General features: G+C 41.4%; 2 protein-coding genes across 3 annotated transcripts in view; one reads left to right on the top strand and one right to left on the bottom strand.

Annotated features, from left to right (window-relative positions):
• Window positions 1–20596, top strand: part of LOC145467314 (phospholipid-transporting ATPase ABCA1-like) — a 42418-nt gene extending 21822 nt beyond the window's left edge. Inside the window, exons 20-49 of the mRNA XM_081450854.1 lie at window positions 1–205; window positions 689–840; window positions 1058–1165; window positions 1567–1889; window positions 2540–2736; window positions 3397–3654; window positions 4136–4443; window positions 5257–5299; window positions 5686–5817; window positions 6380–6546; window positions 7085–7292; window positions 7872–8115; window positions 8757–8862; window positions 9305–9416; window positions 9901–9961; window positions 10913–11090; window positions 11207–11322; window positions 11887–12034; window positions 12449–12569; window positions 13086–13215; window positions 13711–13831; window positions 14275–14343; window positions 14632–14738; window positions 15375–15516; window positions 16042–16176; window positions 16497–16600; window positions 16981–17073; window positions 17247–17352; window positions 17945–18082; window positions 18512–20596. Of these exons, the coding sequence (XP_081306980.1) occupies window positions 1–205; window positions 689–840; window positions 1058–1165; window positions 1567–1889; window positions 2540–2736; window positions 3397–3654; window positions 4136–4443; window positions 5257–5299; window positions 5686–5817; window positions 6380–6546; window positions 7085–7292; window positions 7872–8115; window positions 8757–8862; window positions 9305–9416; window positions 9901–9961; window positions 10913–11090; window positions 11207–11322; window positions 11887–12034; window positions 12449–12569; window positions 13086–13215; window positions 13711–13831; window positions 14275–14343; window positions 14632–14738; window positions 15375–15516; window positions 16042–16176; window positions 16497–16600; window positions 16981–17073; window positions 17247–17352; window positions 17945–18082; window positions 18512–18676 (4497 nt within the window). The 3' untranslated portion in view covers window positions 18677–20596. The remainder of the gene's footprint in view (window positions 206–688; window positions 841–1057; window positions 1166–1566; window positions 1890–2539; window positions 2737–3396; window positions 3655–4135; window positions 4444–5256; window positions 5300–5685; window positions 5818–6379; window positions 6547–7084; window positions 7293–7871; window positions 8116–8756; window positions 8863–9304; window positions 9417–9900; window positions 9962–10912; window positions 11091–11206; window positions 11323–11886; window positions 12035–12448; window positions 12570–13085; window positions 13216–13710; window positions 13832–14274; window positions 14344–14631; window positions 14739–15374; window positions 15517–16041; window positions 16177–16496; window positions 16601–16980; window positions 17074–17246; window positions 17353–17944; window positions 18083–18511) is intronic.
• Window positions 20597–22219: 1623 nt separating this feature from the next.
• On the bottom strand, window positions 22220–27048 carry LOC145467323 (centlein-like). 2 transcript variants are annotated; one of them, XM_081450873.1, is made up of 2 exons: window positions 23195–27041; window positions 22220–23007 (listed from the first exon to the last, which is right to left on the bottom strand). In XM_081450873.1, the coding sequence occupies exons 1-2, from the start codon at window positions 26401–26403 to the stop codon at window positions 22491–22493; spliced, it is 3726 nt and encodes a 1241-aa protein (XP_081306999.1). In that variant the 5' UTR covers window positions 26404–27041; the 3' UTR covers window positions 22220–22490. The 2 variants fall into 2 exon arrangements, with proteins under 2 accessions (XP_081306999.1, XP_081307000.1); XM_081450874.1 differs by having other exon boundaries at window positions 22889–23007; window positions 23199–27048.
• Between the last annotated feature and the right edge of the window lie 53 nt (window positions 27049–27101).

Below are 27101 nucleotides of genomic sequence, written 5' to 3'. Positions count from 1 at the left end.
AGTTTGCTGTCCACGACCTCGTTTGGTCTCTCCTGCAGTTATTTGGCCCGGTATGAAGAGCAGGGGGTTGGTGCCCAGTGGTCAAACCTGTTTTCTAGTCCTGTGGCAGGTGATGGGTTTAGTTTGGGTTATGCTATGGTTATGATGATGATTGACGCTGTCATTTACGGTATCCTTACATGGTATATCGAAGCTATTATGCCAGGTACGATTTATGTAGGTTTACTGACAACTCACTGAGTTTAACGACTTTGATGGCAGTGTTTCTAGTGTCGTTTATAATCCGTGTTAATCTTCTCCATCCTTGTTCTTTTATGGCTTAAAAGTATCTCTTTGGTGTGACGCTGTCTTATTATTTTCAGCTTTCCTTCAATTTAAAGGTAATTTTGAACGTAGCCCAAATAACCTAAAATACCGTCACTAAGCTGCTTTAAGGTACGGCTGAAACAGCAACAAACGTGCATTTAATGGTCCCGGAATGTCCACAAGCCTTGCAAGTCACTTTCCTCAGTTTATAAAGTGTGCTATAACTTCTGTGGCATACCTACTGTTACTCGCGTGTACTCTTACTTCAGAAAACAATGTTCAATTTGGGCTCGCTGCTGTGGACACCATTTCTCAACAATTCCCATATTTTCCCTTTGTACTTGCCATTAAATACGTTTTCTGCTGTTTTCATTGTTCGCAGGTCAGTATGGCATCCCACGGCCCTGGTACTTCCCTTTCCAGAAGTCATACTGGTTTGAAGTTGCAAACAAAAGGGTCCTGGAGGTGGATGCAGCGAGTAGTGACCAGAGACCCCACACTGCAGGGCGCGGAGGTGCTTCCTACAGGGGCTGGGTATGTGAAATAAAGATGGTAGTTATTGTCTATTGCGGTAAACAAAAAAAGAAAGTAAGTAAAAGATTACGGGATTTATATAGGATCTAATGCAGGGGTTAAGTTGTTGTTTTTTTGTTTTTTGAAGTAGAAATGAGAAACGGTTATGAGGTTCATGCAATTGTACATTAGTGAGTTAGGGGCCTAAATTGTTTCTGTTGTAATTTTTTTTTCTAAGACCGGTGGTATGGATGAAGTTGCCTTCCAGGACTTTGAGAGGGGATGTGTGACAGAAAAAGAGCCCACCCATCTCCCCTTGGGATGCTCAATTAAGAGGCTGGTCAAGGTAAGCAAGACTTTCCCTCCCATCCACGCGGAAACTTGTTAACATTGTCATCGTTCAATAAGTCGCCACACTTGAGTGAACATTCTGGGTCTTTTTCTAAGGCCAAAAATTAAGGCATTTATTGAAGAAGCGATACGTTGTCCACAAGTTTTGTTGCGTTGTATTTTTGCAACTTTCTCTCACAAACATTATGCAGACTACGTTTCAAACTCTGCATACGTGACAAGGCACCAAGCCAAATACTAGCGTTGAGTTGTTCGCTAGTCTGCTGTGTTAATATTCATTTGTCAGATTGATTGTTACTCTGATAACCTTCATGTTATTGTACAAGTTTGTTTCTGTATTATGCACACTTTCAAGGTTATCTCCTTACGCCTCTGGTTTGTTCTGTTCACCGTCAGATTTACAAAGACGGCAACAAACTCGCTGTAGATGGTTTGAATCTAAATCTGTATCAAGGTCAAATCACTTCATTTCTGGGTCACAACGGCGCGGGCAAAACCACCACAATGTCGGTATTAACAGGCCTGTTTCCACCCACATCTGGTACCGCCATCATCAACGGTCACGACATCCGAAAAGATATCGATTTGGTCCGAAAAAGCCTCGGAATCTGCCCACAGTACAATGTGCTGTTTAGTGGGTTGACTGTGAGTGAGCATTTGTGGTTCTATGCGTCTCTTAAGGGGATGGCCAAGGCTGATATCCCGGATGAAATTGAGAGGTAACTGCAGATATTACAGTTGTCAATATTTCCTAGCTTTGTCTAGGTTTCACAGGCTGTCTTTATGCTAGAATGACAACAAAAACAAAGTTACAGTGGTTTTCGATCGAGGCTGTTATGACCATCACTAAGGCTAATCACCAAAAACATGGATGATCCAGTTACCCAATCAAAATTCGGAGTTAAATACCTGTAGCTGACGCCTAAATTTTTCAAGTTCGTCGTTTGTAATCCGTGTTTATCTTCTCCATCCTTAACCATCCTTGTTCCTTTACGGTTTGTTATTTTTTTGGTGTTCTTCCATCTTAGTAAACTATAGGTGTCCTTCAGTTTAGAGGTAATTTTCTACGTGACCAAAATAACTCAAAATACCGAGCTGAGCTCCTTAGAGGCAACTAAATGTTTCTTGAAAGCGTTGTGGTTGTCAATGTCTCTACATTCAAATTCTCCTTAATGGTCGGCCTAATTTCTTATAGTAGTGGTTGGGAGAATATTGGATAAACATTAAGACCGTTTCTGCTCAGTGATCACCTTTTTATTCTCCTGACTTCCATACTTGATTTTGAATCAATATGCATAGTTGATTTAGCTGCTGGATCCATCAGATGTGGTTAAATTAGATTTGCTAACAAATAGCTGGCTCCATTTAGGTTCTTGAAGGACGTTGGCCTTGAAAATAAACGTGACGAATTAGCTAGGTGTCTCTCTGGAGGTATGAAACGAAAGCTCTCTGTAGCTTTGGCATTTGTAGCAGGCTCCAAAGTGGTTATCCTGGATGAGCCCACGGCTGGTGTGGACCCATTCGCTCGGAGAGGAATCTGGGATCTGCTCCTCCACTACAAAAGCGGTACGGACTAATTTGTAATGAATATTTCTTTGATCATGACTAACGTGAGGTTTGTCAAATCTCCTTTCCCCGTTTGATTTCTTCATCATTTTTAACTCGTGAGTGGCGTAAGCAAGTTACGGGCTGTAGCGGGCTTCAGGTTATGCAAATAAGGGGTTGATCGATCATCTGTTAACTTTTCGCAATTCCGTTGTTTTGCGGGCGTATATATCGTTTGTCGGACATCTCAAGGACAACGTGATACGTTCGGACGTGCGTCAAGCAACGGTGAAATAGGTGCTGCGAAGCATACCAGGAAAGGTTCAATTCAAGTCACGTAAAGGTTGGCTTATATAGATCTGTCAACATTGTCTTATAGCGTTCGTAAACAGTTTTTAAATAACCTTTCTGCTGTGGGCATGAATTCCGGAGAAAAGATCTTTGCAAAAGTTTACTGTCAGAATCATTATTTTTAGTTAAAGGAGCTTTGGTTATTGTGTTTTGTAACTCTCCCAGTTTTAAACAACAGTGTTTTTCAAGAAAAGAGTAATTTCGCGTTACGCAAAGGTTTCCTCATATTAGCCATCATTCACTGCGAAATTCTCGAGTTTGCTCATAGACATAAGAGCACTCATATTTCATCATTACCTTGTTTAACATTTCATTTTCATTTTGCCTCAGGTCGCACAGTGTTGCTCTCCACTCACCACATGGACGAAGCTGATATCCTTGGAGACAGAATCGCCATTATTTCTCAAGGAAAGCTTCAATGCTGTGGCTCGTCTTTGTTCCTCAAGGGACATTATGGCAATGGGTACTACGTGACGCTCACCAAGAAGGCCCCCGAGGAGAGGCCCGGCACTGCTCGGACCCTGAAAGATGTTAATGTAGGAACCCTGATTCCTTCGATACCTTCAATGGGAAGCTCCCTTGATGAAGGTAAATTTATTATACAAACAACGTGAAAACGTATTTGTACTTCCGAGGTTTGGCTATTAATCAATCAATCAATCAATCAATCAATCAATCAATCAAAATTTGTTTAAAGAGGGTGACACTTAATAGTTAAAAAACTATTGAACTTGTGGCTCTCTATAAACATTGTTACAATTTAAATAAAACCTATTTTAATTTGTAACGTAATTTAGAATTTATTTAAAACCTAATTAAAAATCACAATGTACAACAGATTTAGATCTACAAGTCAAAGGTAAAACATATTGCTCATATCATGCGAACGGAAAATAAATTATCTAAAAAAGGAGTGAAAATCTTATCTCTAAGCCGACTCATGTTACTTGCCTACAAAGTTTGCTGTTCTCTTTCTGATGTTCCATCCATTTGTGTTTCTAGCATTTTTGTCGTAAGCATTTATTGAATTTTAAACAAATTTTGACGCACTTTGATACTTTCCCCTCAGGTGTGGGTATGGATTCGCTTGATGCATCCGAACTAGAAAGCCTCAGTTCCATGCCAGGGACTTCTAACTCAGACCCCACTCTGCAGGACACAGAAGTCTTTTGCAATGAGTCGCTGGTCACTTCCTTCATTAAGTCTTACCTTCCCTCGGCTCAGTTGGTCGAGAACATTGGGTCCGAGTTAACGTACGTTCTACCAGCTGAGATGGCCAAGGAGGGACGCTTCCAAGATCTGTTTGAGGAACTGGATAAGAACCTGGACAAACTGCATATTGGTAGTTATGGAGTGTCAGACACCACTCTTGAAGAGGTACAATATTTTAAGCCACGTTTCACATAGCGGATCTGGGTGGCTTTGCTGAAATCTTTCCGTTTTAGGTCCTGTCCACACTACGGCGGAGAAATTTGAAAACGCAGCTTTATTTCTACGTTTAGGCCTACCGTCCACACTAATCCGTCACGAAAACGGAGCTTTTCGAAAACGCTCTTCAAACCGGAGGAATTTGAAAACGCCGGCTTTGCGCTTTAGTGTGGACGGAAAACATTTTGAAAACGGAGCTTTTCGAAAACAATTGCGACACGATAATCTTGTGATTTCCCTGACCGAGTTTTCCTCAAACACAAATCCAACATGACCGGTGATTGTTGCCGTTTTGAAATTCCTCCGGCGTAGTGTGGACGGAAAACATTTGATGGGTTTTCAGAGTAAAAGTGCCGTTTTCAAATGTCTCCGGCGTAGTGTGTACGGGGCCTTGAGTTGAATTCTAGGTTGTTTATTCAGCTGTCATTTCAAATTTCAGCCCCAATCTCATCCATAAGTAGGTTGCACAGGTCTCGGATCTTAACTGCTCGGTTAGAAACACGTCAATTCTCAGTTGACAGTGAAAATTTTGAACATTTCTCAGCTATCATTTAATCATCATAGATCTAGACCCACAATGGTCATAATGGCTTTCATTTAGGAGGGAACTTATCGCTGTTGAACTTCAGAGAGACGTTTTGCGAGCTAGGCCATTGTGCACGCCCACGTAGCTGATTTTAGCCATTGGCTCCTATAGCTACCTCAATCGTGTGATAACAGCCAGTGTCTCACCTGTGTTGGCTGACTATTTTTGATTTGCAGGTTTTCTTGAAAGTTGCTGAAGTAGCGAACGCTGAGGAGGAAGGTACAGTTAAAAATTGGTTCAGTTTTTCAAGTTGAAAAACAGCCCGTACGTCGGTTGTTATGATAATTATTGTCATCGCTGTTTGTAGGCAAACATGTTGCATTAGTTGGCCACAACATTTCGCAGCAAAGTCTCGCAATGCTGGATCAAAATACGAGGAACTTGTAAGAGTTTCAACAGAAACACAAGCACAAGCTTGGAGGAGACTGTTTTTTTTTTTTTTTTTTAATAGCCTTTTGCGCTTACACTGAACTTACCTTTGCTAATGCATATGCGTGTATCGTTCGTTTATGTCTTCATTTGACATAAGCATAAGCTTTCTGTATGATTTTTAAGCTCATTCCTTTATATTTTTTGACATGTTTTGTTTTCCATAAAATGACCAGACATGCTTGCTGCCGAGATGCCTAAACGCCGACCCAGTTTCCGCACTCAGCTGAGTCGTAGTTCAAGAATAAGCGACAGCTTCACAGACAGAGATCAGCTGCTGGCAAACACAACTGAAGAAATTGATGGCGGTAAGACGGGCCGCAGTCGCGCTTCATTTACCGACTCGCGTCCAGCCTTCCCTCTTGAGAAAGATGTAGGAAGCAAGGGATGATGGGACTACTGCCCATGATCCTCTTCGTCTCAGAGTTTTCTTATAAGCGAAGACTAAGAACGAGCGAGTTTCACTTATGCCATTATCATTTTTGCTAGTTTTATATATCTTTCTCTCTCTCATTTTGCTGTTAAACACGTTGTGTTCTCGACTGGCAAAACAAGGCAGCCAAAGTCCATCATAATAGGCCATTTCCGGGTTGCTTTTACCTCTGTTTCAAAATGAGTCTTGGTGCACAACCTTTCATATTGAAATGAGTGTTTCTTGCACGTTCATTGTCTTACAAATCAAACTGATTTCCATATGAAACTGAGGTTGTGCTTCAGAACTTGTTTTGAAACAAAGGGAAAAAGCAACTTGGAAATGGCCTATTGGAAATGAAGTTAAAATACCATCAGATGGCACTTCTTACAGTGTGGTGGTTTTGAACTTTAGGTTTCGAAATTGATATAAACAAATTTTGTTTTCATTTCTTGAAGATCAAGAATTGGAAGACATACCTTCACCAGTTTTTGAAAGTACGGATGGAGGTTACGATGCAGATAAGCAGCTGGAAGGTATAAAACTTCTCAAAGGCCAGTTCTGGGCACTGATTGTGAAACGATTCCATCATCTCAGACGCAACAGGAAAGCTTTCATCTCACAGGTAAAACATTCTTGTTAATCTCCATGTGGCATTTCGTCGAGCAAATGGGCTGTAAGATTTAATATCGCTACTCCAAAAACTTGGGAGTTTGGATACAAGTTAACTAGCGCCCGGGCCTCTTGGAACGCATGGGGAGCCGCATGCGCAGCAAGGCTCAAAATGGCGTCCACCTAAAATATTGTCACACCCGCCCTACCTAACAAATATCAGAGGTCACTCTGAGATTATGTAATTGGATACCCACGTGATAGCGCGCCGATTACCGGACAAACAGGCGCGTGGAGAACCAATCACGATCGAGAATTTTGTTATAGATACGATTACTCTTGAAATTAGCTGTTTGCTCAAATGGTAAAAAGTAAAAAATAAGCGGCTTTTTTGGCTGGAGTTTCTGAATGAAGGTACATTGCTTTTTGTAGTCCTTACAATTTGGTGCCTTTGTTCTAGAAGTGATGGAGAGCGAAGACGGAAAAAAACAACAAAAAAAAAGGAAAAACGATTTCAGAACTTTGTAATTGAATTTGGTTCCTTTTTTCAGATCCTGTTACCAGCTATCTTCGTGTGCCTAGCCATGATTGTGTCGCAGATCAGACCTTTTAGTGAAATGCCTGCACTAGAACTGAACACGGACATGTTTCTGAAAGTCGACCCACATGAGCATTACGTAGCATTCGCTGAGGATGGTGATCGGCGAACTTGCATGACGAAGGACATGACTGACAGTTTGGTGCGTTATCCCGGAGTTGGTAAGCAGATCATGTTGTTGTTCGGAGTTAGAATCGCTTTCCTTTTCTACTCTTGAATGCGTCAGAAAGTTACGAGTTGTGGTATGTTCGATTTAACTGCGATCTAGCGCTCTTTTCATAGAATACTCTTTAAGTAGCAATAGGTGATTCAGTCTGATCGAGCCACAAAAATATGAACTCTGAATACTGGAAAAGCATGGTACGATTAACTGTCCCTGGAAATTGCAGCCCGATGTATTAAATACTTTTTGTCTAACGCGGCTTTAAAAGCTGATAAAGATTTACCTAGAATTTTCTGGACTTAACCCTTTCGCTACCCAGTAATTTTGCAGTTTTTGAAAGCCAGTGACTCCTTCAATACTAGAAGCAAAAGACCTAAATATGTTAACTAACTAACTAACCAGCTAACGAACGAACGAACGAACGAACAAGGTCATAAGATGTTGATGTCTATTGCTGCATAGCACGATGCTTTCTCCACGCAAGTCATAAGTGAGCTAAAGTAAAAAAAGATTCGTCAGCATATCAATCTACACGTGTATTTTTGTTATTTATTTACGTTGTCTTTCTACGCGGTAGGAACGTCTTGTTTGGAAAACACCTGTCCAAGAAAACCAGTTAACTTCTCCAGCAATCCTACAGAGCCAGTTAGTACGTTGCAATGCGACTGTCAATCAACTGGAACCGCCAAGTGTCCCGCGGGCGCAGGTGGTCCCAAGCCCTCGCAGTGGCAATCGTTCACGGGTGACAAGCTACAGAACTTGACTGGGCGCAATATGACCGACTATCTTCTGAAGACGTATGGAAGGTTTATCAGGAAGAGGTAGGTAGAAGGAATATTCAGGGGTTTATGTTATGAGGCCTGAAACCTTCCTTACGTTGTATCCCGTTCAAAGAGGAGTTGCTGAATGTTATGGGCACCTGGATGGTTAACGGTGACTCCATGTTTCAAGCCGACGCTGTGGTTTGGTGATCAAGTTGGAGCGAGGGGAGTTGACTTTTTTAGCTTGGGTGGTTTGTTGCCCCATTTCAGATCATGTGATGACACTCTCGAGAATTCTTGCTTTCAAATTTTCAAATAGTCGCGCGTATATATATGAAGGAATAATTGCTAGATGGATAAAAGAACAATTCTCTATAGAATATCACGTGGTTTGTAATGGGAAAACAAACCGCCCGAGCTAAAAAGGTCTATTGGGACAGAAGAGAATTTAAAAATGAGGAGGGGGGTGGAGTTGGGAAAGATATGAGGAGGGGAGTCTAGTAGAGGGAGGTTTCCCTCCTCTGCTGTTTAGCGTCGCCACACTTTCTTGTTTTTTCTTTACTTCAATCCCCTGGTTTCTTTGCGACCTGATGCTAAGACGAGCGCATTTAGAAATTGTCCGCGCCATTCTGTCAGTGTCTTTTCATGTCATAAATTTCTTCTGTCCATCTAAAATGAGGACAATCTGCCCCTGTGGTTAGGTATGGCGGTGTAACCTTTGGAGACAACTTTAAGAATCTTCCAAGCTCGTTTAATCAGTCAAATATGACAAGCCTCAGTGGACTTATCAAGGAACACAATGCAAAGGTAATGTACTCTAGAACTGTAAACAGACAGATTTACGATTTGAAGGAAATCATGATGGTAAATGTGAAGCTTGCTCTTTTGTTGTCCCTCCTTGTCCAATAAAGTGACCGTCACACGGCCATACTGCCATTTATTCGTATGCATGAAACTGTTGGAGCTTGCCTTCGCCACAGGTAACCCAACAAGATAGCGTCGATTCCGTGTCACAGGAAACCCATCAAGAGAACAGTGCTTAACAAATGATTGGCAACCAAAGGCAAGCGAGTTGTACCATCGATGGCGGAAACTGCTATTTTGACTTCTGAATTACTTTTATAAAGTATTCTTTGTCAAATTGAAGGTTAAGTGTCTTAAATCTGTAAATGAAGACAACATGGCCATCGTTTCTGCATTTGAAAGTGTTCCATGAGCTAATTTCATTGAATTGCTTTCCTTGTTTCAGGCCTGGTACAACACCAAAGGGTATCACGCTGCTCCAACGTTCTTAAACATTCTGAACAATGTAATCCTGAGAAGCAAGGCCGCAGAGAAAGGGTTAAACGCGTCACAGTTTGGTAAGTCACTGACGGTTATATGTTAGTCTTGGCGTTACCTTTACTGTCACGGGTAACGATGTTAGTCACGACATAACAAGTCAAGTTTGCAATGTGGAAACTAACTTTAAACTGAATGAAATCTCAAAATGATGGAATACTAAGATAGAAAAACACCAAAGAAATTATATTAAACCAAAAAGAAACATGGATGGTTTAGTTTGGTGAAGATTGAGGTGGATTGCGAACGAGGAAGTGAAGACATCGAGCCGAGCAGCTAGGATCGAATTCCGCCTTTGTAGCTGGCTACGAGGCTACATCTGGTAACACGTGAGCAGTTGACCTCATCGCTTGATGAAGTCCTCTAGTAAACAGTCAAGAAATACGATCTTCATTACTGGTGACTATATCGTGGTACAAAAAAGAATGCTTACCCATTCTTGAGAACCTGAAACATGTGGGCTAAATTCGAAGCTAATTTTACTTTTTGTTGTCATTTTTGCAGGTATTAACACAATTAACCACCCAATGAACTATACCAAAGAACAGCTGAGTGATGAAACTTTGTAAGTTGGTGCTTCAATAATTCTTTCTACGAAAACTGCAGAAATTCTCGCGCGCTCATTGGTTAATTTTCATTATCGATAAGCGGACAGACACAGGAATTTATAATTTATGCGATGCGTCAACGAGCGAGAGCGGACAATTTGGCAATTTGTTATTAATAGTAAAAAACAAATTGATGTCATTTTTGAATGCGTCTGTCCTGTTATTAACAATGAATTTCGTCATAACATTGTCAAAGTTGTCTGCGGATCCACTCCACAATGTTATGACGAAATTCATGATCAATAACAGGACAGACGCATGAAAAACTGACGTCGATTTGTTAATTAGCATGTGAACTTTAGTATTTTAGGTAAATGTGAAAGGATAAAAATTTAGGTAAAAATCAAACAGAAACAAAAATATTCATCACCACCAAACAGAAACAAAAACGTTTAGGATTTACAGCAATAGATTTTGTGGTCAATCTCTTGGTCCATGTCGTTATCGTTTGCTTTAAGTTCTAAAATGAAATTTTCATTCAGTATCCATTTTCCCCGCTTTTCTTCAAATCCACTCCAGAAACTCATTGATAATTCATGAAATTTAAACCAAAGAAATCATAACATGACCGTGAAGATGTTTGGATAGCTGATCAGAATTCAGATTTTTATGGTTTTACTTCCTGTTTCCTCCTTCATTTTGGTTTCGATTTAGAGGACATATGAAACACTCAAGATAGTGTTTGACCACATTTCCAAACACCTCGGAGCTCGTCAAAAATACTCCGCTGCGTGTCGTATTACTTTCTTCTCGGTGTTTGGATATTACTCAAAATTCTTAATAGTTAGAGACTTCCACTGCAATCTTAAGACGACACTCCTAGAACATAGAGTGATAACGGGAGGAAAACATCAAAACGTACGAAAAAAAAAAAAGCATTGACTTGATTTGTTCATTTTGCTTTTCAGCTTCAATCGTGTGATAGACGTGTTAGTGGCCATCTGTGTGGTGTTTGCTCTATCGTTTGTTCCCGCCAGTTTTGTTGTCTATCTGGTCAATGAACGAAACTGCAAAGCCAAGCATCTGCACCTGGTCAGCGGTGTCCGCCCTTACGTCTACTGGTTGTCTACTTATGTTTGGGACTTGGTAAGTGCGGGCTGAGACACGAGTTGCAATTAAGATTAAGATTAAAAGCTTGTTTTTTTTTTTTTTCTCAAGACCCTCAGAGTATGGCTCGCTAAACTGTGTTGCTATTTCTACAGGTCAACTACATTATTCCAGCACTGTGTTGTATATTCATTTTCTTGGCGTTTGGTGAAGATGCTTACACTTCATCTATGAATTTTCCACCGACATTCCTTCTCCTTCTCCTTTATGGGTAAGTTTACGGAAGAAACCCTTCTAGAATTTCTTCCAGAGAACAACCTTGTAAAGTGGAATTATCAGTACCACATAAAAGTACTACTCAATAGCTTTTATTTCAATGGTCATGCGCTAGGGTTTCATCCACAGACTTTCATTTAAAAGTTATAACCATCCTTGAAAAGCGTAAATTTCATTTGAATGGTCACACACTAAGGTTTCATTCACAGACTTAAAAGTGAGAATCCCCTTGTACAGCATAATAAACAGTACTACATGAAAGTACTGCCCAATACCCTTCATTTGAATGGTCACACAATATGGTTTCATCCACAGACCTTAATGTTAGAACCACCTCCACATGACTACATGAAAGTTTAGCTTGGTAGGGTTTCATCAACAGACCTAAAAGTTTGAACCACCTCGTGCAGCATAATAAACAGTACTACATGAAAGTTTAGCGCAGTAGCTTTCATTTGAATGGTCACACTCTAGGGTTTCACGTACAAACATGAAGTTAGAACCGTATTGATTCAAGGCAATGAGAAGGTTATAGCTGCTTGTGTTTTGGTTTTTACAGATGGGCTATCACTCCACTCATGTACCCAGCGTCGTTTCTGTTTAGTGAGTCAAGCACAGCTTATATCGTGCTAATATGCGTCAACTTGTTCATCGGAATCAACACAACACTGGCTACCTTCATCTTGGAGTTTTTCACGGATGACACGGTAGGAAACTGGGTTCCATTAGAGACCTTTAAAGATCTTTAGGTGACCAAGAGTGCAAGATTGAATTAAATGTTTGCAATAAAATTCTCTCACGACTATGTACAACATAAAGCGATTTTCGATTGAGTGTGGAAGTAATTCAGAATTGCTGTTGTTCTGCTTTATTACACTCTGTTTGATTTAAAGGAAAAAAATGTTCAAACTACTAACTCGCTCTATCAAGATGTGAATCCAAAACCGTCGCGACTTGGTCGCACGTGTTTTCCCGCCTTTTATTTAGCGCTTATTTAGCGCTTGTCACCTGTATGTGCTTCTAGTTCTCATTGGTTCATTTGCTCTTTACCTTGGTTTTGATTGGCCGCTCTACAAATTGTAGTTATACCCTTGACCTTTGCTCTCGTGTTGTTATTGCAGGAACTTATTGCAATCAATGACATGCTGAAGCGAATTTTCCTGATTTTTCCAAACTACTGTCTGGGACGTGGACTGATCGATCTTGCCAAGAATCAATTTATGGATATCTTTGACAGATTCGGTGCGTGTCTATCTTCTTTTTTGTTGCTTTTTCAACTCGGGAACCGAAATGATTTAATTTGCTTTCCCCACAGGATTCTTTTCTTTGTGTGTGTGTGATGTTTGGAATAACGACCGATATTCTAATACGCAACGTTACTATAAGTTCTATTTCCATTATGTGCCCTGCCTCTAAAATCAGCACCGAGATGGTGAAATCTTGATTAGTTTGAATTGGGAACAATTAGTTTTCAAGAGTCTGGTCTATTACTTAGTAAAAGTACAGAGATAGGTAAGAAACGGCTGAAAGAAAGGAAAAAAAACCGCTCTTCTCCGAGAAAGCAGTCCTTACTTTCCAGTAACCACATTCAATAACTACCTTTACTTTCCAAAATGTAATATTTGCAGCCCGGTAAGACCCTTCCCAAATTCGTAAATGTAGGTTTTCCTTCTTGCGTGCTACAAAGTAGCGATGTTAAATGATAGGCACACTTTTCGATTTATTTATTGGCATGTGTGTTTGTTTGTTCACTTTCAGGGCAAGACTTGGTTCGAGATCCGTTCAGCTGGGACATCACTGGTCGTAACATCCTTATGATGATCATCCAAGGATTTCTGTTCTTTTTCATTACTATTCTGATTGAATACCGTTTCTTCTTGCCACAAAGGTGGGTATATTGCCATGTTGTTTTACAAAAATCAACTTTTTTACTCTCTCTCTTGGAATCATAGACTTCTGCGTGGTTCATTATTGCTTGGTTATGTTTAATAAACGTATATTTTCAAAAACGCTTCCCGGAGCAGGGACGGCGCAGTGGTGAGAGCGCTCACCTCCCACCAATGTAGCCTGGGTACGATTCCGGCCCGATGCCATATGTGGGTTGAGTTTGTTGTTGGTTCTCGCCCTACTCGGAGGGTTTTTCTCCGGGTTCTCTGGTTTTCCTCCCTCCGCCAAAACCAACCCTCCAAATACCAATTCGACCAGGATAGGGGACCCGCATGAAAACCAGCCAAGGCTGATGTGGCTTTCTCTCTAAATATTGTAGCCTGCTAGGCGTAAAGGATTGCTAACCTAGTGTGGACGGAGAAAAATTGTATCCGTTTACAGACTTAAATACATACGCGTAGACATAACCTTATTCCGTGCATCTTTTCTCCACCAGACGGGTAAAAGTTGCGCTGAAGCCAATTGACGAAGAAGATGAAGATGTCGATAAAGAACGACAACGTATTGAAAGAGGAGGGGGAATCAATGACATATTACGCCTGGATAATTTGACCAAGGTTAGAACTTAGTTTTGTTTTGACGTCACTTCAAAAGCAAATTATTTTTTGTGAAAATTTTGGCTATCTTTGTAGTGACTTAAACGCTGGTGCTCGCCTTGTTTTTCTTTCCTTACTTTGTCGTAATAAACGGAAGGAAATATTGAGCTAAACAATGTTAGAATAAAAGGAAGTGATATTTCATCCACTTATTCAGTCATTAGTACACGCATTAAATGGCTGTCCTAAACCACGCGGAAACTTTAACTGTAAAGAAAACTGCTGAAGAGGTGGTTGTTCTCGTCTAAGAATTTGTGTTATTTTGACTCTCGAATGAGTAACTTGTATTTTGTCATGTCTCACATATTACATAGCTAATTCTTGCAGAGTGTGAAAAGTGACGTTTGAACCGAGTTATGTTGTGCCAGTTACTGAGAAATATATATCATTTCGTTACTTTGTAGGTGTACAAATCTAGAAACAGGCAAAACGTGGCGGTGAATCGTCTTTGCATTGGAGTTCCTAAAGGCGAGGTTAGATATTTTCTTCTGTGTCAAGCTTCAGTGGGGTAAAGTGTAGTTTGTTAAACCCAATCTGGTTCCCAGATTCTCCCTGTGAGACCCTAGGATCGAGGCTGATTCGAACCCAGGCCATTGTCCGTACGTTATGCTCTTGGTTGAGGCAACGAACAAAGGAAGGTTGAAACAAGCTGGCAAAATGTCGGAAGTGATTCTGATGGAATAGTATCCCATGCATGGGTGGGTGAGGGGATAACATACAGGGCTTTTGAAGTTTCAGTAACGCGTGTACCTGTATTTCAGTGTTTTGGTCTGCTAGGAGTAAATGGAGCTGGAAAAACAAGCACATTCAAAATGTTGACGGGAGATATTTCGGTGACTTCAGGAGAAGCGTTTGTCGATGGTTACAGGTAAATCCAACAATGTTTCTAACTGCTCTCTGTGACCAGTTACAACGACACGTCACAAAAATGGTTTTTCGAGTAGTTTCATCTTTGTATTGTCCACATTCGCAGATTAAAAGTAGAATTACACGTAGTGCTAGTTAATATGTTTAAACTACAAGCAAAACATGGGGTGAACAGCTTGTGCAGGAAAACATGCAGCCGCTAGAAAAGGCGAGGAAAAATTCCATCGTTCGAAAGGACAGGAAAATATGTCGCTTGTGCAAAGGGTGGGAAAACATGCAACCGGTGGAAAGCGCGGGAAATCATGTAACCGGCGGAAAGAGCGGGAAAACATGAGACCAGTGGAAAGCGCGGGAAAACATGTAACTGGTAGAAAACGCGGAAAAACATGAGACCGGTGAATAAGGAAGGAAAACATGTATCCTGTGGAAAGCGCGGGAAAACATGTAACCGGCTGTGGAAAGCGCGGGAAACGTGCAACTGGTGGAAAGAGCGGGAAAACATGTAACCGGTGGAAAGCGCGGGAAAACAAGGGCGGGAAAATTTGCAACCGATTGGATCGGTGGAGGGAAAACGCGATATAACGTGTTGTATAATGTATTTTCTGATCATGTATTTCTAATTTATTTTCATCTTCAGTATTTTGACTAACATCCATAACGCGCATCAGTCCATGGGTTACTGTCCCCAGTTTGACGGGCTTGACAGCCTACTGACCGCCTCAGAACACCTTCGGCTGTACGCACGGCTCAGAGGAGTACCTGAAAAACACATCAAACAGGTTTGACAAGTTTTCAGTTAAACTCAGACAGGAATAAAACTGAACACAAACCCGAACTCCTCTAAGAGATTGTAGTTCCTTAAAAAGAAACGTTTCAAATTCAAAAGTCTTCACCTAACAGTGTAAGTCAAGTTCTTACTTGACTACTCTTCATAATATAAAACAAGATTCTTTGTCAGCTCTCTTCCCTAACTATTTGCGCCAGTGTGGATCGTGGAATTAACTTTAATAGACTATACTTATAGTTAAAGGTTATGGGTTTTGTATAACCTGATAATGACTGGTGAGCACTTTAACTCTAGTCTTAAGGATTCTTTCGCTCATATAAAGGTTAAAAAAACACCCTAGCTATTTGAAGCTTTTCACCCAGCAACTCCAGTATTATTTATCATATTATTTCACGTTACAATATAAATGTGCCCTCGAGTACACTGGTGATGTACTCACAGTTTCTCAAAACGTGCATTAGGAGAAGTATAAGAGAACGGGTTATGAGAAGCTTGACGTAATAATCCTTGTTTTCAGGTTGTAGACAGTCTGATTGCTCGCATGAATCTGACCGAGTACGCGAACAGATGCGCTGGTGGGTTCAGTGGAGGAAATAAGAGAAAGCTGTCCACAGCTATTGCGCTAGTTGGCAATCCACCTATTATTTTCCTGGTAAGTCTATGTGTTTTATTAAGATTGCCTTTACGAGTTCATAGCTCGCTATCAAGTAGAAGAGTCAATCAAGAGCTGGAGACTGGGTCGAAGTGATCCATTCTAGTGCCCAAGCCCCGTCGGCTGGGAGACTCGAGCAACTCTGGGAACGAATAGAAAATGGGCTTATCTAACTGTTATGTGGAGTTAAGCTACTTGAAATCCTTCTCGATCTCTGCCACTGATACTTAAAAAGGTCGTACGGGAAAATTTTCTGCGAGAAACTTAACGCGTTTTGTTAGTTGATTACGTTTCTCTAATAGTCCTTGTCTCAATTTCAGGACGAGCCTACCACTGGTATGGATCCAAAAGCTCGGCGTTTCTTGTGGAATATCATTACTGGTATTGTGAAAGAGGGGCGCACAGTGATTTTAACATCTCATAGGTAAGCTTGCGAAGACATGACAAATATGGACAATCTTCGGAGACTCACGAAGATTTCCCGATTGTTGTCATCCAGTCATTCTCGGATGCTCGAGCACTCTCGTGCTCTCGGAAAGTTGTTACGTCGCCAAAGAGTCATGGCATATCGTCCTGTTGCTTAGCAACTGTTCTGGCAACAACGCGCGCTCAGTGAATTCTTCCTTATTCTTCCTACGTCGTTTATTTTTCAAACATTCTTACTTGAATTTGCCTTAGCGCGGTAAAGAGAAAACAATATTTCATCAATGCAGTGCTGCTGGACAAGAAAGAATTACTAGCAATCAATTTAGATTTAGTTTAAGTTACACAATTGATCGCGTTTTTATTACAATTTTGTTTTAGCATGGAAGAGTGCGAATCTCTGTGTAGCCGTGTTGCCATCATGGTAAATGGACAGTTTAAATGTCTTGGCAGTCCACAACATCTCAAGTGCAAGTAAGTTTGATCAAAACGCATCGTACCACATTATCCTTAATGTGAGGGTCACACAAATTTTTCGTGTTGGAGTTGTCATGGTAACTGTAGTACCCTCTGGATGTACAAAATACCGAGTAAAACTACTGTGCCGCGTGCCATCTTAAAAGCATTCGTATGTCTGCATTTTCCAGATTTGGAGATGGGTACACAGTGACGCTGCGAATTATAGGAGAAAATCCTGATTTAGAGGGAGTATCAGAGTTAATAAGAGGCCTGTTCCCTACAGCAGTTCTGAAGGTACTTTTATCGTATCATCACTCGCAGTGTTATACTTGATTTCATTTCACTCCTCAATGTGTCTGACTACTTTAATTGTCTTGTTACCTATCTATCATCTGACCATTACACGCCAACAACTTGAACCAATTTTCTGTCTGACTGCATACCTGCATACCTCCCTTCCTGCCTACCTGCCTCCCTCCCTCCTTATCTACCTGCCTGCCTTTGTCTGTCTGTCTGTCTGTCTGTCTACCTTACTGCTTGCTGAACTGCTTGCCTTCCTAGCTGACTTTCTCTGCTTGTCTGTCTGTCTATCTTTCTCTGTCTGTGTCTCTGTCCAACCGGTGTACCTTCTTACTTTAATACCTAGCTGTCCGTCTTTGTCTGTCTGCCTAGCTGTCTATCTGTCAGTCTGTCTCTATCCTACCTACCTAGTTTTCTATCTACTGTTATTCTTACCTAGCTGTCTGTCTGTCTGTCTGTCTGCCTAGCAATCTGGCTATCTGTGTAGCGCCTGCCTACCTGCCTCTTTCTCCAGTCTATTCTTATCGTAACTGTCCCTGGCCATTTCTCATCAGCTCACCACTTTCCTTTTCTCGGTTCATTTTAGGATCAACATCACAACCAGCTGCAATATCAGTTCCCATCTCAAGGCCTTTTGCTCTCGAACGTATTTGGTCATCTGGAGGCCAACCGCAAGATCTTCGAAATTGAAGATTACTCAGTCTCACAGACAACACTCGATCAGGTTTGTTGAAAGTTCTTTCCCGTTTGTCAGGTTTAGTGGACAAATTGAGAACAAAACTTAGCTCTTATTAACCGAGCAGGAGGACTGTATGGGTTAATATCGATCAATATCGGTCAATAAACGATTTTAGCCGATCAAATTCGTGAATTTGGTAGCTCCCAGTCCTTGTGAGACACAGCCATGTAAAAAAGAACTTATAACGGCTTACCGGGCTGCGACCTAAGATGACGTAATATACCTCTCTCCTGAAGGGGAGTGGTGTGCGAAATCTTGCTGCTTTATTAGCGGGTAATGCATAATTCCGTTATCTACCCCTTCCGAAAATATTCCCACCTTCCAATTCTCGCGCCATATTTATCGTTGTTAAGTATGAAATTTTACGTGTGGTAAAAAGGTTTAAAACAAACCGTGCACTTTATCTCATTACAGGTGTTTATAAACTTTGCGAAAAATCAAACGGACGGCATGGGTGAAGACGCGCCTTCTGCTGCCCCTGAGCTGGAGGAACAGCCGCCTTACAATGACGAGGAGGCGGGTCCAAGGGTGACCTTCGTAAGAATGTCCGATTTCACTCCAGGCTCTGAGGACGTCTGAGTTTCCAAATTAAAATAACCAATCAAATTTAGGATTTATCGGAGAAAACTTGTGCTCTCGTCAAATCGGGTATAACGGGGATTGGATTAACAGGGGATACTTACTTTACCCCCTGTTTTTGTTGCTCGTTATTTCTTTTCTACCCACACTTAAGTCTGTAAATAAGTATACGTTTAAATGTCTCCGGTATTTTCCCCGGTATTCGTAGCACTGAGAAACCTCTTATAAGCAGAAACCCTTGAGACCTAAAAAAGTGTTCGTTTAGGGAAGGGATCTCTTTGTTATATAGAAGGCTCAAAAATGGCTGACACGATGACTGAGAATTCGCTTATAAGAGGTGGCCATGAACGGGTAGTGTCTGCAAGTGGAGGTTTAACCATATTAAGTAAACCTCAGTTAAATTTTTAGGAATAAGTATGAAAAGCGAGCCGTTACTGGGGACAATTTAGATTGCAGTTTTCTGTTACATTTCTTATCTTTACTATTTAACTTACATCAAAAACACCAAAAAACACAGTTTTCTTTAATCCTTAAGTTGAATTTTTTAGCACTTAATATTGTGCAGTCCTGTTCACGTATCGTCTTTGCGCAACCGTTACTTGAATCGCCCACAACGCTTTGGCAGGTCACGCAACGCTGTGGATCGTCACGCAATGTTTCCACCGACGAACCAAATATCGTCAGTATGGGACGTGTTTGAAATTAGTTTAAAACTTGTGTAGCTAGTTAAGATATTTGACGAATGGAACCTTGATTTAACCAGAGGAATCAAAGTATGCGACGGCCTATAAGAAATATTTAGAAAATTTGGCATAGTCATTGCGGTGAAACTCGTACGTAAATCTTTGAACGCTTGAAATATTTCTGGAATGTTGTGTTGTTGGGAGCGAACTGGAATTGCAGCCCGCGGGAGCAAATACTCTAGAGATTTGTTTTGGTCATGAAACAACTTCCTTTAAAATGTGTTTTCTATGAAGTTATCCTCCTCGTTTTTCGAAGCTTGGAATGGTTGACGGGCCGGACTCCGGATCGAGCGGTCTGCTTTCGAGCCCCGGCCAATGTTATTGTGTTGTGTTCTTACCCTCAGAGTGCCTCTCCACCCAGGAGTATGAATGGGTACCAGCGAATTGTTAGGGCAACCTGACAGAAAGCTTGCGGGGAGGGGGGGGGGGATGACCTACATGCAATGGACTATCATCTCATCCGGGGGGTCATGGAGGTAGTGACACTCTACTCCCCCGGAGAAAGGTCGACACGGTAACATCTTTGAACCAGCTTGTTGCTTTGATCCTTATAATAAGAAAGGACTCTGCGTTTTGTTTCAGTGAATAACAACTTGATTTCCTTTAAAGTTAAAGGATTTCTTTTTGAAGAAAACATTTATTTTGTTTTGTTAGCTAGCCATTTTGACGAAGGCTTCACAACAGCAACCTTCTAAAAATATTTCCGTTCAGGTTTAAATAGGATTCACTGTAAAATGTACAGTTTTGGAAGTAGTACATAAAATGTGCATCTTATAAAATGTGCACTAGCATGGGGCGAGGTTGCAAAACAGCCATTAATTTATCATAGTTTTATTTTTAATGAATTTGAAATATTACCCAGTACGCACCGCTGTAGGAAATCACCGTGCGAAGCCTGGTAACTAGAGTCTGGTACTGTAGTTAAATTTCGTCCGATTTTCTGCTGCGGCAAGGTCTGGCTAGTTGTGTGGTAAACACATTACTTTGTAAATCTTTTATTTTTAGCTCATGTTTATATTTGTTGTACTTTCTTTATCGTTAATGCCATTACCTTTTTGGAAAACAGGCAACGGCGTAGTTAATTCTGAAAATAAACTAATATGTTGCTTAGCACTTGTTCTCTTGAAAGGAGAAAATGTACGGTTTTTGGAGTTTTCCAATAAACTGTTAAATGTTACTACACGTGTTAACGTCTATTCGTTTTAGATTTATCTATCCTAAGATTATCCTTTTAGACAAAGTATTGTATTGGTAACGCCACGTGGCTTGGAAGAAAGGTATACCATGACATAGAAAATACAGCCAATCAGAATACAGGAAAGCCATTGTATATTGTTACACCCCAGCCCTCCATCGTGCGCCGCGCGTATGTCGCATTGATTGTGTTGGCCACTGTAGTGTTTGTAGGGTACATTTCGGTGCATCATACATAATATACTTAAGCGCGTAATGTAAGTTGGGAAGTTGATTATTAAAGCAGCATGGCGGACTTCTAGATTTAACTCGTGTGTCGTATCCATTCATTGCAATAATCCAGTTCCATCGGTTGTGGAACGTGACAGCCACTGCATTTTCTATGGGATGGTGTAAAATAGTTATACAACGCTCTTTCATGGTAAAGACTCGTATGTAGACCGCGAAAATACAAGTGACTCGAGAGGTATACCATGGTATACCACTCGAAAGGGTTGCATAACTAGTATGTATCTTGGGAAACTCTTAAAGCGTGTAGTATAGCTGTATATTTTTTCCTATTCTTGCTGCATTTTAGCGAACCCGTTGGTCACGTTATTTCAAGTGGCGTGTAAAACTTAACAGCGACATTACACACTCAAATCTCGTTTGCCAAGTATGTTATTGAACTTTTTTCTTTCCCGAAATCCAGGTTTTGAAACTGCGCTTCACGCTCTCGTTCGGTTAGGATAAATAAATGTATTAAGTCAACCTGTTAAACTGGTTTCCTAGAGCACGTATCGCGGAATGTTTGAACTCGTACACGTGCCTTGTTTGTACTCAACTGAACTGGATAATGCCGGATAGAAAGATATAGATGAACGGTACAAGCTACTCAAAAACATTTCCAAGTCGAACCTGTAGCCTATAACCTGCCAGTCGAACGCAGCTGGAGGCCCTAGCAGCTATATAATATAAAGAGGATAAAATATGACAAGCTCCATTCATGCTAATAGCTTTTGCCACTAATTAATTAACGCCTTTGTCATATTTGGTAAGCTGTTCATGATTTGGAACCTGGTTGAAAAATTTGGAGGCAGCATGGCTAGGAAAGATGTCATCTACAACAAAACTCTTCGTTCAATCGTCTGGTAACTGGATACGGTGAAAAGGAATGCCTTTGTCTTAGTAACATCGGTAGTCTGAATTTCAGCAGTATTCTAGAGTCACAATTGAAATTCAGGGTTATGTAGCGATTGAGTAATTTAATTCTCACTAATAGCAAAAAGCATAAGATACGATTTCATGAAATAAATAGCAGTGAGAGCTACATTATTTTAAAGGGCACAGCACTTACAAAGCTCAGCCATAACAAAAGTACGTGCGTCATCGTTTTGCCCGAGCAAGTAGCCGTCAATGTTACAAAATTGCGAAGAACGAGGGGTCATGGTAACGGGTGTAAGAGTTCCTTTCCGTTCTTTTCCAATCCCTGTCGTTCTCGCGGTTTTTCTCCAAGCATTAACCTGCGAACGCAGACGTATTTCCGGCTGTCGCTTGTCTCCGCCGAAAATAACGTCTGCGAACCCGAGCCAGGAAACGATTTCTGTGACGTAATGACTTTTGTTTCTCTTTGGCCAATCAGATTCCATGATAGAATGAAACTCGAGTGCTCCTCGCAGCGAATACCTCGCGCAGTAGTTCTGGGGCTAGTTGAGCTAAACTGTATTGGCTTAAAATTCCTACGTCACAGAAATCGTTTCCTGGCTCGGGTTCGCAGACGTTATTTTCGGCGAGGACAAGCGACAGCCGGAAATACGTCTGCGTTCGCAAGCTACCAAGCATTGACTCTTGTACTTTTGCGCTTCAAAGAGAGCCAGTGACGCAAGCTATTATTTCATCTACGATCCTGCAAATTTCGCTTCAACGGCAACTCTTTCGTCCACCAAGTCCAGTAATACTTCTAAGAGCGGTACGGCAAACGTCCCTTGACGTTTCAATGCAGATTCCACCTCGGCTAGCCACGCCTGCTCCTGCTCTGTCCTCAATCTCGCCTCTTCCAACTTTTGACTAGCACCTTCGTCCATGATATTTTCAAGATCCGCCGACGATATGTTCAGAATTGAGCACGCCTTGCTCTGAGCTTCTTTCATGGCTGTCTTTGACGCCTCCTGCCACTGTTTCTCCTTAAATTCTTCCAGTTTCCGGCGCATCGTGCGAGTACTCATAAGCAGTTCTTCCACAAGTGTTCTAACGAACGCTTGAAACTCTTCTATCCGTTCCTGGGCTTTATCAAACTTACGCTGAAGTGAGGCTATCGTGGCTTCGCTCTGATTGGCTAAACCTTGAAGCTGCATCGTCGCCGCTGCTTCCATCTCGCTAACGACTAATTTAGCTTGGTTGCGTAGAGTCTGGGACCTTGAAACAGAAAACCACACAAATTACACGTTATCCTCGCAAAAATAATTTTAGCACAGCAACTACTTAATACTTAAAATCCCCCCTCTTTTCTCACCTAAAAACAACATTAGCAGATCAATGTTCAAAACGATGTTATGGCGTCGCATATCGATGTTATTGCGTCGCATTTTTTTTAAAAGCATACCTACTTAGCTGCTGTGTTTTCTTCTTCAGTTCTTTCTGACAGCTCAGCAGCTGTTGATGGTAGTTTTGTTTCTCGCGGCTCTCGCCATCCAACCTGTGTTCCAGTGTCTCGATTCTTACTCTGTTAGTTTTCTCCCTCTCCTTGCACTGCGAGAGCCTTTCTTCCAGATTCTTGGCCGTTTCTGAATCTTTCTTAGCTTTCTCTTCAACGTCTCTTATTTTAGATTTCATTTCATCCACCAGTGTTTTCTTCTGCGTTACCGCGTGCTCAAGCCTTGAACAATTCCCTTGCGCTTCCTTAAGCTTTGTTCGTAAGTCTTCGTTTTCACTCCCTACAGTTCTAACAATATTAGCCAAGCGAATACACTCCAATGTGGCAAGTCGCAATTCCTCTTCTAAGCGTTTCCACTCTGCTATCGACAAAGCAGTCGGTCTGGATTCCAACTCATTCTTTTCTTTCAATTCCGCCGCCAAAAGATCTTTCTCTTGCAAGCACAACTTCAGACTATCAGTCAACTGCTGCACGGAGTTCCGGCTGACTTGTAACTTACTCAGTAACGAGTTGTATTCCGTTTGCAAGCTTTCAAAGTCGTTTTTTTGCACATTCAATACCTTCACTGCTTTATCTTTGGATTGACGCAGTGCAGAAACCTCTTGTGTTAGACTAAGAATCCGTTGCTTCATGCTTGCCCACTCGTTTCGTCTCGGAGTCTTTCTTAACACCTTTTTGGGCTGTGGAGTTCGCTGCGGACGAGCGCTTCCCTCTTTAGACACCATGCTTTTCTTTGCACTGCCTTTGACATCGATTGATTCTTCTTCATCCATGGATGAAGCATCTTCCGCATCTAAATTCACATTAACGCCAGAGTCAGCAAAACGAGGGATCCTGTCCGTCTGTGTGCCTTGTGTGATGCCACGTGTTTGTTCTGGCACCTCTGCTTCCTTGGTGGGACTGGATAAAATTCTGTCAGCAATGCGCCTCACTTGTTCGTCATAACTACTCAAAGATTCAACGTGCTGCTTAACAAGTTGCTCTGTCTCAGCCTGAGTGGTTTTGCTTGTAGTTTCAGCATGACTCGCTTTTTCTTTAGCATCTGGGATTTCAACCTCTGTAGTCTTCCTGTTCATCTCTTTGGTTATCATTTCATCATAACGCTTTTTAAGATTCTCAAACTCACCAGCAAGGCCACTGAATTCCTCAGTGAGCGCTTTATTTTGTCCTTGTAACGCCTTAATCTCGTGTCTAAGAAGTTGGTTTTCGTCTTCAAGCTCGCGGCTAATAGTTTGTCCGCGCAGAGCTTTCTCCTGCCAGCTCTGTACCTGGTCTTCACGTTTTTCCACTTCAACTCGAAGCGCATCAAAAGCTTGCTCACCGGACACAATCTTACTCTGAAGAGCGGAATTCTCTTCCCTTTCTTCTCCAAGTTGAACTCGCAGTTCTTGGATGTTTGCAATATTATGGGCATGTTGAACTCGAAGGACGTCAATCTCTTCTAACACATCATGCCTCTCTTTCGCCAGCTCTTCGTAGCCACGTTTATAATGAGCCAGTTCCTTCCACACTTGGTCACTGTCTAAGTGCCTCAATTCTCGTTCTTCCGGTCTGTCCGGGAGTGGCGTGACACTTCCGGTTCCGTCGGCGTTTGAAGCTTCGTAAGTCTTGATCTGTTCTAACACAAGTTGATAATTCTCCCTGAGCATCCTGTAACGCTGCTGTCGCTGCGAATGAGCGCGTCTAGTCTCTACAAGTTCCGCTTCCTTAAGCTCCAGCAGTTTCTTAAGTTCATCAACCGTTTTTCGGCTTTCGCCCAATCTGCTTTCGAGCTCGCGAAGTGCTGAAATTTTTTCTAGCCTTCTTTCCATCGATTTTTGATTTCTCGTGACTTGAGATCCAGATTCTTCGACAATTTCATCAGAGAGGTCAACAAGTTCTCCTTCTTGCCGTTCCTCTAAGCTTCCTGGCTCTTTCTCTCGTTGAAATCTGGGACCAAGTGTTTCACTCATCTTTGCTTCCGATCTAACTTTTTTCTGAGTGGATCTACGATCAGCCTTGACTTCTTCTTCTTCGCGTCTCGAAACTTCTCCTGATCGAATACCATCTCTAACAGCATCTTTTAATTCTTCAATGATCAGTTCCTTGACATTAAGATCTTCTTTTTGCTTAAGTGCGTTCTCTTCGAGTCTATCAACGTCCTGCAACAATTTTGCTTCGCTTTCTTGGTAAACTGCGCATCGCCCCTGAAGATCAGCAACAGTTTTCTGCAGCGAAGCAATTCCTTTGCGATATTCTTGCTCACGGTCCATCAGTGCCACTCTGTTACTATTTTGATTATCCTCGAGCTGTTGGATAATTCTTGCCTGCTCTGAGACTTGAGCTGTAACCTGATTACAACTTTCTCTTGCTTGTCCAAGTTCCCTTTTCACAGCCGCCAGATCGCCTTCTAGTTGTGCAATCATTTCAGATTTTTCGTGCAGTGTTTCTAATTGCTCCTTCACAATGTTTTCTTTGTCGGTCAATTTTAATTCAGCTTCATCGCAATTCTTCGCAACTTCGGTACTTTTTAAGGTCAGGAGACTTAATTCATTCTCTAAGGATTTTATCTTCTCCTCAAGGGTAGCATTAACTTCGATCGCTGAAGCCATCTTCAACTTTTCCTCGCTAAAATCGCTGACCTGTTTCTCCAAAACTGCTATTCTGATCTTAAGTTGGTTCTTCTCCTCTTCGATACGATCCAAGTTCTCTTTGACAGTTTGGTCATCAGTCTCCTTCTGTAACTGATGAGCTTTCAACAAACTGGACAAATAACTGTTTTCTTCACTCATTTCTTTCTCTCTTGAAGTGACCTCCCTTTCTCTTTCGTCTAATTTCTGTTTGAGCTCTTCATTCTCGATCAGCAAATCGTGGTACCTTGTCTTGCTGTAGTGAGATTCATCTTCTGCCGATAGCACTTTCTCAGTCAGTTCTTTGATCTTTTCGTCTTTCATCTGCAATATTTCCAAAACTTTTTTGTCCTTTTGTTCACTTTTTTCCTTCTCACGTGCGATGACCATGCTCACAACAGAGGTAACTTCTGGTTGTGCCGACTGCAATCTTCGCCATAGATTCCACACAAAATCCTTATCAGCTTTACACTGAGCAAGTTCTTCTAAGATGGCACGATTTTCGGCCATCAGATCTTCCATAGCTTTCTTCTGATGAGCTCCATCCATGTTGAACTTTGCGAACACGCAAGAGCACGCTACAAAATTTTATCGAAATATCACACACTCAGCCGTCGAATTCATCATGTTCCTTGAGTTTTCTTTCAATCAGACTTGAAAATCGAGTTGTCATCTTCGATTTGAAATCATTATTTGTGATAATGTTGGCAAAAACAGCTGTAAAACTCTTCAAAAGCAGAATAAGTGTACGAGATTCTTCTAACCGCCATTGCCGCCATATTTGTTTTGAGGTCTACTCTCTCTCGGAAACAAAAGAACGCGACGAACTGGGTACTAATTGGTTGGTGGGGAAACAGTCAAATAGAAATGCAAGGAATGGACTAAAACAAAAATTCTGAATGGAAAGAAAAACGAAATTTTCAAAGACATGGAGAGGCAAGGATTATTCTTTAGCCAGAAAAGAAAAGAAAAATCAGTCTCCTCTAGACAAATTTCGGGTAGGAGATACCAGCTTTTCAACCTGTCCAGCCTGGTAACCGGCCTTTCAAGTTCGCATACTATGATATATGCTCTGTCTGGCCTTTCTGGTCAGGATAACTGTATTTTCGAGAATTTACAAATGCAAAGATGTGGATAAATTCGTATATACAGATAATTCTAACTTCAGAAGTCTTTTAAAATTAACATTTGCCAATTTTAATCCTTGGCAGGTTTAGAAAGTTGAAACTGAGAGATCGAAAGGAGAT

This window comes from Orbicella franksi, chromosome 14 (assembly GCF_964199315.1).
Source record: "Orbicella franksi chromosome 14, jaOrbFran1.1, whole genome shotgun sequence".
Lineage (NCBI taxonomy): Eukaryota > Metazoa > Cnidaria > Anthozoa > Scleractinia > Merulinidae > Orbicella > Orbicella franksi.
This window is presented reverse-complemented; position numbering and strand designations above follow the sequence as displayed.